The sequence below is a fragment of the Terrapene carolina genome, unplaced genomic scaffold (assembly GCF_002925995.2).
Source record: "Terrapene carolina triunguis isolate 2854851 unplaced genomic scaffold, T_m_triunguis-2.0 Scaffold461, whole genome shotgun sequence".
Classification (NCBI taxonomy): Eukaryota; Metazoa; Chordata; order Testudines; family Emydidae; genus Terrapene; species Terrapene triunguis.
Window position 1 is genome coordinate 2,000,847 of NW_020664812.1, and position 12,157 is coordinate 2,013,003.

Here is a 12,157-nt window from a genome sequence, read left to right on the forward strand (position 1 = left end):
GCCGCGCCGCGCTCCCCCCACCGCCCCTTACCAGGTGCCGCCCCAAGCATGTGCTTGGGTGCCTGGTGCCGGCCCTGCCCACGGGCCGTAGTTTCCCCACCTCTGGGCTAATTACTTCATTGAACCTGGGCCCAAAACACTAGCATTTGGCATGATTGAGAAGGTGTTATTAGCAAATCAAGTGATATATAGTGTAAGACGCTGATACCATAACATGAAACCAAGTATATATATGACTATGAGCATGAAGTCATTGCAACCATTCATTGAATAGAAAAATAAAGGATTACTAAACATCTGGAATAAGTGTAAGAAAACATGAAACCCACTCATAAAGTCAGCTACTGTATTCCCTATACATTTCAGATCCTTCATCCACCCAGAAACTGGAAAATCCACAATGGCACTCTGCAAAACAAAAATTGGGGAACACAAGAGACCAGCAGATGGGCACAACTGTGGGCCACTTATCCTCAAAATATTCAGTGTCAAATTTCCATGATCATTTCTTAATGATGTGTAATTATTCTGTGTTTTCTAATTAAAAGTGTTACTAGTTTGCAGAAACGTATTTAGAGCATAAAGACAGCAGTACTGTGGAAACCATAGAAGAGACGCTAACTATGTATAGAAGAAAAATAGCAATTCTTTTAATGAAAGTGTCAGGTAATAAAGTTGTTACATATATCCCGTGAGCCCATAGTATATGGGAAGATAACAGGAAGAATGAGATAAATGTCATATCAGAAACAGTTCACTCAATACACATGGAGTGGGATGTGTCACAGGTTTGGTTCTGTAATGGTGACTGTAGCAAAAATGTGGAGGGGTGAATGGTTGATATTGAAAGAGCTGTGAAATCGAACTGGATATAGTTTTATTCACCAGCAGTAAACTAAAAGTTTGAGATAAATAGATGTGTACCAAATATAATGTAAAATATGACCCAAAACAAGAAAAATATTTCAAACCAGTAACTTCATAATTTAAATAACTGACATTCATGAATAAATCAAGATTTCTATTCAGAGCTTTGGTCACAAGGTAGTCATTATCTGAGTACATTATACTGATTTTGCAGAAAGCATGGAGGCGTACTGCATGTACTGCAACTGTGTTATTTGCAAAGGTGAAAATGAAGATTGCATGATGGTAAGAAATACAAAATTGCATCAGAAACACACAGCTTATGTTGGAGCAGATAAACACACAGAATATGATTGTTTATAGTACAAGAACAAAAGTTGTGATTAGCTGCATATAGACCCGATGGAATAACCCGGCTAAGGGTCAGGATTCTTGTGATAATTCCACATTAGTAAATATTTCCACAGCTGTTGACAGTCATATCTTGACTAATGAATATTGTTTTATAAATGTTATGAGTTAATTGACATTATAGTTAGCAATATTAGTTCTGTGTCATTTTCTCATCTATTACTTATCCAAGTGTGAGCCCTGCCTTCCAGAGGGAAGCAATGAAGACATCCTAATTGATCAGAAGAAAGTACAACTGCACAAAGTGTGCACAGTTGAAATGTTTACAAAAAACATATAGTGTATAATTATTTTCTTAAGAGAAATATTTTGGCTTTCTTGGAATTATTCAGTTGGAATATAACTGAGTAATAAAGTTCAATTTGAATATACATTTGAGTAAAGAAAAAAATGTTAACTCTGTATCTAAAAACACGTTTAGATGCTTGTTTTTTAAATAATGTTGACATGTAAAGTAAGCTATGTGTGTTTATAGACCTTGTACAATAATGAAGTTTTCAGATTTTGAAAAATACCTCTCTTTAGTTGTGTCCACATTTAAAACAGAGATTTCATAACGGTAGCACATTGTGACAGGAGTGACCCAATCAGTCACAACGGCCGACCCTGACCTGAGGATGGAAAAACAAGAAGTACCAAATTGTTATAGTGCAGCTAAAAAGAACACCTCAGACGTCAGTAGCTGCTACAAATAGCCAAATCTGTCGGGAGCAGTTTTTGACATTGCACCTGCCCCACTAGGGCACCTGGGTGGCACCCAGTGTGGTGTGACCCGCAGAGCTTGCTTGAGGAATCCCACCCCAGAGGGAAGGGGAGGGGCTGGCTTGTCGCATGGGAGGGAAGCGCTCCGGGGACTAAAGGAGGGTCCCAGCAGGGGCAGCCTGCCCAGGGACTGTGATGGGGGAAAGGGGCAGACAGAGCAGGGGGTAGTAGGGATGGGGGTGCGCACAGCCACTGGCATGGGGGGGCCAAATGGGGGAGGGGGAATGGGTAGGTTCACAGAGGAGTTGCAGGGACTCCCTGAAATAGAGGGGGGCTGGGAGGGTGGCATGCAGGTAGCATGTGGGAAGGGGGATGGTGGGATGCCAGGAACCTCCAGGGTGTGCAGTGAGCTCAGCCTGCAGATGCTACAAATGTGTGACCCCTAGTTAGTGGGATTACCCTATGGGACTCCCTGCCATGTTATTCGATGGGGTTCACCGGTGGGACTCCCTGCCACTTGGTTAACCTGTGAGACTCCCAGCCACTTGGCTATCAGTGGGGTTCACCATTGGGACTCCCCTCTAAATCCAGAACTCAGACACACCATTTATGGTTCTTTATTCTGACTTTTCCCCACTGTGACTAGTGCTGGACAGACCCAGCCCTGGCCCTGAAGAGCCATGAGAGGCCGAGGGGAGGAACTGAGGATCTAGTAACCAGGGTGAGATGGGGCCCAGCCCTTTGGCTGTGATGCTCAACCCAGGGCAGAGCAAGTCCCAGGAGGAGCTGTGCCCTTCATGCCTGTCGCGGTCGGGCACTGCTTTCCCGTCATGGGTCCTGCCTCGGGCTGACAGGGCAGCGGGGGGATCCATATCCACCATGCACAGGGTCGCTGTGCTGCACACAGTGTGCCATGGCCGTCTTCAGGCAGCGGTAGCAGAACGTCATGCAGTACTCCAGGCATGCCACCAGGAGGAAGCCTAGCTCAGTGTGGCTCACCAGGGTGTGGCACTCGGGACAGGCCCGCAGCAAGGGGCAGCCATGGACAGACGATCCCGGGGCCTGGATCTCCGGGGCGTTGTACAGGAGGCACTGGGGGTTGGAGCAGGATTCATCCTGGGGCGAGGGGTCCTTCCAGTCCACGTGGCAGCCCCAACAGAAGCAGTACAGCTCCCCGGCCCGCTGGGAGCAGGGCAGGCAGGGGGTGCGCGGGGTCCCTGGGTCCAGGACCTGAACGAGCACTGAGGGGAGATATGGGAAGCATTGACCACTAGGGTGTGATAGTCTATTCCCTCAAGCTCTGAGCTCTCTGTATCCCAGCGCTAAGACTCCCAGCCCAGTCAGTCGCAGACCCTACCCCAAAACCTTATAAAAGGGGATTTAACAATTGTAGCCTGTGTCAGAAGGGTATTGGTTGGGAATTTCCTTCGTTTTTATTTTAATTTAGTATCTATTACCCGTCAATCCATCCATCCCAATATATAATCCTCAATCCAGCCATCCATCCCCATCCATATCCATCTATCCATCCATCTCCATGCCCATCTGTGATGTTATTGACATGAATTTTGACCATATAGATCATTGTTGCAACCAGGGTCCTATAGTTGCACCAAATCTTGTACAAAGGAGGTCAAGTAGGGTGTCTATGGAGAGGTTGTAATTTGCTGGTTATGATTATGCTGTCTGTATGTGTGTATCATTTTTGTATTTGAAGTATGAATATGGGCTACGTACTCGTATCTCAATGTGTTTGATTCTAGGTAGCACCAGTGAAGCATTTGGTCAGCTTCTTGAGAAAGGACTATTCTAAGTAAGTGCCCAATCAAGAAACACTTAACTGACAATGGACCTTGGGAGACTCCAATCCACATCTGAGGAGCCTTCCTGGGAACGTTCAAGGTAGCATGTGAGCAATGGCTGCCACCTGCAAACTGAGTCATGCATGGACATGTGACTTGCCCATGTGACTCCAAATTCCATCTTGCTGCTGTGATTTTCCACAGTAAGAACAAAGGGTCCTTCCACATGGCAGAGGATATAAAAGGCCCTGGAAACCCCTCCATTTTGTCTTCAGTCCTGCTTCTTACCTCTGGAGGAACTGTGCTTGAAACTGAAGCTCTGAACAAAGGACTGAACGACCCATCCAAGCTGGGATGTTTGTACTCCAGAGACCTGATTGGTATAAATCAGCAGTAATCCCATCAAGCCTGAAACAAGCCTGAACTAAGAACTTTGCAATTGTTGTATGTAGTTGATTCCATTTAACCAATTTTAACTCTCATCTATATTTCTTTCTTTTTATGAATAAACCTTTAGATTTTAGATTCTAAAGGATTGGCAACAGTCTGATTTGTGGGTAAGATCTGACTGGTATATTGACCTGGGTCTGGGGCTTGGTCCTTTGGGATCGGGAGAATCTTTTTTCTTTTACTGGGGTGTTGGTTTTCATAACCAATCATCCCCATAAGGAGTGGTGCTGGTGGTGATACTGGGAAAATGGAGTGTCTGAGGGAATTGCTTGTATGACTTCTGTGGGGTGTGCCCCACACCCAGAGCCAAGGGGTGTCCGGGCAGCGTGGGCAGCGGAACGAGGTGACGCCCTGAATGGGAATGAGGGGACCTGGATCAGCCACCAATTCTCCCCTGCGGCCCCCGGCCACCCACCTACCCCATCCCCATCCCTCCCCAACTGCCTTCCTCCTTAACCCCCCTGAACTCTCCTCCCCTTCCGCTGGCACCCCACAACAACCTCCCCTCCCCATCACTCCCTCAACTGGCCCCAAAATCTGCTCTGAAAATCCAGCCCTCCCTCTCTCCTCGACTCCTCCCTCCTGCAACCCCCCCCCCACGCCCACCTGCCCATGCCGGGGGGTCCAGCAACACCCACACCCATCCCCGCAGCCCAGCTGCGCTCACCCAATGTCCTCACAGCGCCCCAGGGGACCCCCCCACCACCACCTGGAGGGAGAGAGGGGGAGGGGTGAAACAGGGCCCCATCCTCCTGGGAGCTCAGCTGCTCCATCCCTTCCCAAGGGATGACCCCAAAGGGCCTCCCGGGGACAGGGGTAAGGGGAGGGTCTGGGGTCTCACCTGGGGCCCCCCAAACGGGGAAGATCACCTGGAACTGCTCAGCAGCGTCCACCACTGCCATTGCAGGCTGCCGGGATCATCTGTCCTGGGCTGGGAAACACCCCCCGCAGGAATCCACCCGCTTTCCCTTTCTGCCCAGCCCCCCAGCTCTACCGGTGCCCCTCACTCCCGACCTGCAGCCTCCTGCTAGCCCAGCCCTGCCTCGCCCAGCCCCGCAGGTGCATTACGTTCCTGGCCCAGAGGCTGAGGAGGGCAGCTGCAGCTCTCACCCAGCTGTCAGTAACTGAGCACAGTGTGAGGCACCGGCAGAGCTGTGGGGGGGGGGACCCAGGGCTGGGCTAGCAGGGAGCTGCGGGTCCGGAGTGAGGGGCACCGGCAGAGCTGGGGGCGGGGGGAGCCCAGGGCTGGGCTAGCAGGAGCTGCAGGTCCGGAGTGAGGGGCACCGGCAGAGCTGGTGGGGGGAGCCCAGGGCTGGGCTAGCAGGGAGCTGCAGGTCCGGAGTGAAGGGCACTGGCAGAGCTGGTGGGGGGGAGCCCAGGGCTGGGCTAGCAGGAGCTGCAGGTCCGGAGTGAGGGACCCTTGCAGAACTGGGGGGCTGGTCACCGTAGAGAGGCAAAAGCGAAAGGGAAAGCGGGTGGATTCCCGCGGGGTTTCCCAGCCCAGGACACATGATCCCGGCAGCCTGCGATGGCGTTGGGGCCGTGGCGGGCGCTGGCCGAGCAGTTCCAGGTGATCTGCCCCCCCGGGGGGGCTCCAGGTGAGACCCTGGCCCCTCCCCTCCCCCCGTGGGGCCTTTTGGGGTCACCCCAGGGGAAGGGCTGGAGCAGCCGAGCTCCGGGGGGGTCGGGCCCTGTCTCACCCCTCCCCCTCTCTCCCTGCAGGTGCGGGGTCCCCCGGGGCGCTGCGAGGACGGGCGTCCTGTGGGCACTGGGTGAGCGCGGCTGGGCTGCGGGGCTGGGTGCGGGCGCTGCTGGACCAGGTAACCCCCCCGCCGGGGCTGGATCTTCAGGGGAGATTTTGGGGGTGGTTGAGGGAGTGATGGGGAGGCAGGTTGGGTGGGGGGTGCCAGGGGAGGGGGATTGGATGCGGAGTGACGGGACGGGTTCCGGGGCTTGAAGGGGGAGGGGTCAGTTGGGGTGATGGGGAAGGGGAGGGGTCAGGGGGTGCCAGGGGCATTGGATGTGGGGTGACAGGGGAAGGGGAGATTAAGGGGGAAGGATCAGTTGAGGTGAGGGTTCGGGGGGAGGAGTCAGTTGGGGTGATGAGGAAGGGGAGGGGTTAGGGGGTGCTGGGGGATTGGATGCAGAGTGACAGGAGAAGGGGAGGGGTTAGGGGGTGCCGGGGGATTGGATGCGGAGTGACAGGGGAAAGGGAGTGGGGTTTAGGGGGGTGGAGTCATTTGGGGTGATGGGGAAGGGAGGGGTTAGGGGGTGCTAGGGGGATTGGATGAGGAGGGAGAGGGGAAGGGGAGAGGGTTCAAGGGGGAGGGGTCAGTTGGGGTGATAGGGGAGGGCACTTGGGGAGGGATGGGGGTGGGGTAGGTGGGTTGCCGGGGGCTGCAGGATAGGGGAGAATTGGTGGCCGATCCAGGTCCCCCCATTCCCATCCAGGGCGTCACCTCATTCCGCTGCCCTTGCTGCCCGGACACCCATTGGCTCTGGCAGGAGCTGTGCAAACTCGGGCTCTTCTCAGATGAGGACCAGGCCATGCTGGAGGCCCAAATCCTAGCACAGGAGGGGGCCAGGGACAGCTACCGCCAGGTGAGTCCTGGGGGAGGCCGGGGGGATCCCAGCCCCCCCGTCCCAGATGATTGGGTCTCAGTAGCTAACGATGAATGGATGGATGTGTGTGTCTGGGGATGGATGGATAGATGGGTGTATATGGGGCTGGATGAGTGTGTATGGAGGGGTATGTATGGGGATGAATGGGTGCGTATATAGATAGATATATAGATAGAGGAGGTGGATGGAAATAGATAGATTCGATAGAGGGGGTGGATGGGGATAGATAAAGAGAGAGAGAGAGAGATACTATATTAAAACAAAAGCTAAGGAAATTCCCAGCCAATAACCTTGTGAAACTGGCTACAATTGTTAAGTCCCCATTTATGGTATTTTGCGGGGGGAGGAGGGGCATCTCCAACAGGCTGGGCTGGTGCACTGAGAGCTCAGAGCCCAGGGGAACAGAGGACACATCACGCCCCGGTGGCTAACTCCCTGCCATGACTTCCCCTAGTGCCCGCGCTGCCAGCACCTCGTCCAGCATCTGCACCCTGGTACCTTGCGCACCCCCTGCCTGCCCTGCTCCCAGCGGGCCGGGGAGCTGTACTGCTTCTGTTGGGGCTGCCGCACGGACTGGAAGGACCCCTCGCCTCAGGGAAAATCCTGCTCCAATCCCCAGTGCCCCCTACAGGCTGCGCTTTACGACACCCTGGAGATCCAGGCCCCGGGATCGTCTGTCCATGGCTGCCCCTCACTGCGGGCCTGTCCCGAGTGCCACACCCTGGTCAGCCACACTGGGCTAGGCTGCCCCCTGGTGGAGTGCCCGGAGTGCTGGACAGAGTTCTGCTACCGCTGCCTGAGGGACCATCTCGGGGAGGACGCCGACGAGACCGAGTGGGAGCATGACGAGGATGAAGACCTGGATTACGATAATTCCTGGGAGGCCAGCTGCAGTATTGCCGGGAGGCAGGAGCTGAACAGATCCCCCTAGCCCAAGGGAGACCCCGACTCAACCCCTGCTGCGACCCCTGAGAACTCCCCTCCTGCCTCCCCAAGGCCAGATCCTGCCCCATCACACTCAGCCCCGTTCCCAGGTTTTGGGGACCCCCAGGGGCCCGACCCCCCCTCCTTGCTCACAGGATGCCGGGGGCAGTGCACTGCAGGGAGGAGTAATGCCTCTGCCAGAAATAGGGGTGCAGGCGCCTGTGACGAAGTGGGGATTTTCCCTTGTTATGTTGTATGTGAGTCTTACTGTTGAGCCGATGTGAGTTTTACTGTTTTGCATGAATACTGTGTGTGCCTCAGTTTCCCTGTGTGCTGCACCGATACCTTGGTAGTGGGAATAGAGGTGTGTGACTTTGGCTGAGACCTCTGGGCAGGTGAAGCTGCTCCAGCTGCCTGCACATATGCTATGACCCATAACCCATGTCCTTCGTAACTTGAGACCCAGGAGGGGGATGCAACCAGGTGATGAGCAGGTGACTGCCCCAGAAAAAAAGAAGGAGGAGGAGCAAGCTGGGCAGTCTGCTTGGGGGTCTGGAAGAGGGGGAGTCCAGGCCATCTGGCCCAGGACGCCCCAAGATGGACTTTGCTGAAAGTCACTGATTTCTGTGCTGACAAGTTCTGTTCTACGCTGTGTTCCTGTCGACTAATAAACCTTCCATTTTATGCTGTCTGAGAGTCACTGCTGACTGCAGAGTTGGGGTGCAGGGCTCTCTGGCTTCCCCAGGAGCCACGCCCAGGCGGACTCGTTGTGGGAAGCGCACGGTGTGGCAGGGGATGCTGAATGCTCCGAGGTCAGACCCAGGAAGGTCGAAGCTGTGTAAGCTTCTTGCCCTGGAGACAGTCTGCTCAGAGAGAGGAGGCTCCCCCAGAGTCCTGACTGGCTTCATACGGAGTAGTTCCAGAGCATCGTCCAGTGACTCTGTGACAGGGCTATTGCCCCATCTCTTGGGTATTGGGATGTAGAGAGAACTGACACCTCTCCTAGCTATTGGGGTGCAGGGGCCATTGCCCCATCTCCTGGGTATTGGGGTGCAGAGAAGACTGACACCTCCCCCAGATACTGGAGTGCAGGGGGCATTTCCTCCTCTATAGCCTATTGGGATGCAGTGGGCACTGCAGCTTCACCTGGCTGCTGGGGGACAGGACTAGTGGGCCTGTCCCGAGTGCCACACCCTGGTGAGCCACCCTGTGCTAGGCTGCCCCCTGGTGGAGTGCCCGGAGTGCTGGATGGAGTTCTGCTACTGCTGCCTGGGGGACCATCTCAGGGAGAACGTCAACGAGACAGAGTGGGAGCATATCCCCCACTAGGCCACTAGGGGAGATAAGTCCCCCAGCATCACTGCTCACCTGTCCTCTAGGCAGTGGTGGGAGTTTTATGGGCCTGTGGTGCCCGTGCTCCAGCAAATTCAGGGCCACCTGGGCCCGGATCCAGCAATGTTCAGGGCCTGGTCTCTCCCCCGGCCCCGCCTGCCACTCCCTCGCGCCTCCCTCCTCCCTGCCTCACCTGCGCCCTGGGCAGAAGGCGGCTGCCCCCTGCAGCTGTGCACTGTACTCCCTTGCTGCCTGCCCACGGCAGACTGACTGACTGACTGGAGGTGCAGCGGCATCCCCTCCCCACCCCGGCAGACAACTCCGAGGGAGCTTATCTTGTCTGGACCTCCTGAGCAGCAGCCTGGGGCTTGGGTGAGTGTCGTGCCGGGGGTGAGGGGCCCTCCCCTGGAGCTCGCTGCTGCCGGTGGGGAGAGGGCTGGGGGAAGTCCTCCTCTCTGGCCCCAGCCCTGGGGCAGCCTGTCTACTGCACCCAAAGTTTGAACTCATCCCCGGCCCAGCCCAGAGCTCGCACCCCCAACAAGAGTCCTCACCCCCCCCCGACCCCAACCGTCTGTCCCAGCCCCGAGCCCCCTCCTGCAACGTGAACCCCTCATCCCCAGCCCCACCCCACAGCCCTCACCCCCGCACCTCGACCCTCTGCCCTACCCTGATCCTCCTCCCACCTTCCAAACCCCTCAGCCCCACCCCATTAATTTTGTGTAATAATAATCAACAATGGATAAATTCTTAATAAAGTTACCCAGTGTGACAAAGTGGGGGATTTTCTTGTTTTTTCCCCCTTGTTTTTCCAATGGTTTGCATGCAGAGGGGTGGGACTCAGTTTCCCTGGGTGTTACTGGTTTAACGAGGTGATGGAAGAAGGAGTTTGTTGTTACAGAGGACCAGAGAGGGAACTTGGGACCCCGGCCAATGGCCTGGAGAATGGATACTCCAGCGACTGGTGACCTGGTGACCCAAAGGCCCAGCTTGGTAGTCACAGCCAGTTCTGGCCAATGGGAGGACAATGGGCTGCGAAGCGAGCACCCCAGTGACCTAACCAGCCGGTTCCAGCCAGAGGGGGCCAGAGGACGAAAGAGAGGAGAGGAGGCCCAGGCGACCCTGTTTACCTGGAGAGAAGACAATGGACAGAGGTGGGGCTTGGGGGTGGTGATATCAGATGCCCAGCTGGGAAGCAGGGGGGCTCTGGGCTGGAGAGGGAGAGCAGGCAGAGCCCACCTGGATGCAGGGGAGACTGGGATGTACTGTGCTGAGGGAGGCCAGGCCTGAAGGCCCTGAGAGTTTCTTATGCTGTGTTCAAATGGTCAATAAACCGTCGTGTTTTACACTGGCTGAGTGTCACTCCAGTCTAGAGAGCAGGGTTGCATTATTCCCTTTGGGAGTGGAGGCCCTGGGGGTCCAGGGCGAGTGGACTCCCTGAGGGGGCCCACGGTGAGAGACAGGTGTGCTAAGGCTCCGAGAGGTGCAGCTCCAGGCGGTGGAGGGGCTTAACCCGTGAGAGAGAGTGGACCCCCGAGAAGGGCTGTCACACTGAAGGGGGTTCCCCCCACGGATGGCATGGGGCCAAGAGTGGATGCGACCTGTGAGTCTGTGACACCCAGTGTGACGGTCTGTACATCGTGGGAATACCCTACACCCCCATGTTCATCCTTTTAATATGATTGTGTGGTATCCAATGCAAAGTTTGTCATGTCGGGTGTCTTCGGAAGGCTCATGATGCACTGAGCATTGTTGTTATAGTGATGTTATAGTAATTGTTGTTACAGTAATGTTATAGGTTATAATTTCATGTATATAGTTAGGAGGCTGAAAATGTGTCCTCATGGCTTAAAACAGGCCTAGGCAAAACTCTCCAAGAGCAGAGAGGCAGTTCACACCTCATCAGGGCATGTATGGGCAAACCCAGCCCAGCCTCACAGGAACAAAGGACACAGGCCTAGGCAGCAACAAAGGATCTGTTGGACTCTCAAGGGAGTCACCCCCCTTCCCTTGGTCAGTCTGGGACTGGGATGAGGTAATGCTCACCTGACTCTGAAGGGAGTGGGGCAAAGCCAAGAGGGAAGAAAGGACATGATAAAAGGGAGAGACATTTGCCAGGCTCTTCCTCTCTCTTCCACCTACATCTACAGACATCACCACCAAGAGACTGAAGCGCTGATCAAAGGGGAGAGCCTGGCTGAAGGGCAACCAGCCAACCTGTGGTGACGTATGTAAGGGCACTGAAAGTGTTAAAATCAGATTAGAATGTGTTTTGCTTTTATTTCATTTGACCAAATCCAACGTGTTGTGCTTTGACTTACAATCACTTAAAATCTATATTTGTAGTTAATAAATCTGTTTGTTTACTCTACCTGAAGCACTGCATTTCGTTTAAAGCATGTCAGAGCCTCCCCTTGGGAGAACAAGCCTGATACATATCAATTCCTTTGTTAAACTGATGAACTCATATAAGATTGCAGCGTCCAGCGTGCATAACTGCAAGATGGAGGTTCCTAGGGTTGTGTCGGGGACCGGAGATATTGGCTAGTGTCATTCGGTTGCACAATCCAAGGAGCAGCGTACATGGCAGAGGCTATGCGTGAACAGCCCAGGAGTGGGGGTTCTCACAGCAGAGCAGGGTAAGGCTGGCTCGCAGAGTCAAGGATTGGAGTGACCTAGCAGATCACCAGTCCAGATAACACCAGGGGAACGTCACACCCAGAGAAAAAGAAAAGGGTAATTTATCAAGTGATGGCCTGAGTTCGAAACCAGGCTTGCAAATTGAAGTTATACAAAAGAAAGATGTGGCAAATCTAAAAGATAAGAAAAGGAGTTTTCATGAATCTTGGCTATCAAGATTTACATGGTTGGAGTACAATAGCGAATTAGACAGAGCCTTTTGCTTTTGGGGGTTATTGATCCAGGAGTGCTTGGTTGTTTCCATATTCAAAAGAGTATTAATAAAGTTGATATTCTTAGTTAAATACATTTTTCTTATGATAGTGATATTGTGCAATATATGGAAACTGTTCAATGCTTACTGTTTCCAG

General features: G+C 53.9%; 1 protein-coding gene across 1 annotated transcript; it reads left to right on the forward strand.

Annotated features, from left to right (window-relative positions):
• Positions 1 to 6,685: 6,685 nt before the first annotated feature.
• Positions 6,686 to 8,430, forward strand: LOC112117123 (probable E3 ubiquitin-protein ligase RNF217). Its single transcript, XM_029913128.1, has 2 exons — positions 6,686 to 6,833; positions 7,309 to 8,430. Exons 1-2 carry the CDS (start codon positions 6,780 to 6,782, stop codon positions 7,783 to 7,785), a joined length of 531 nt encoding a protein of 176 aa, XP_029768988.1. The 5' UTR covers positions 6,686 to 6,779; the 3' UTR covers positions 7,786 to 8,430.
• Positions 8,431 to 12,157: the final 3,727 nt, after the last annotated feature.

What these genes read in the sequence shown, in the direction of transcription:
- LOC112117123 (XM_029913128.1), top strand. Translation starts at nt 6,780, where the DNA reads ATGCTGGAGGCCCAAATCCTAGCACAGGAGGGGGCCAGGGACAGCTAC. An exon ending in CCAGGGACAGCTACCGCCAG is followed by an intron (nt 6,834 to 7,308) that starts GTGAGTCCTGGG and finishes GACTTCCCCTAG; the next exon opens with TGCCCGCGCTGCCAGCACCT.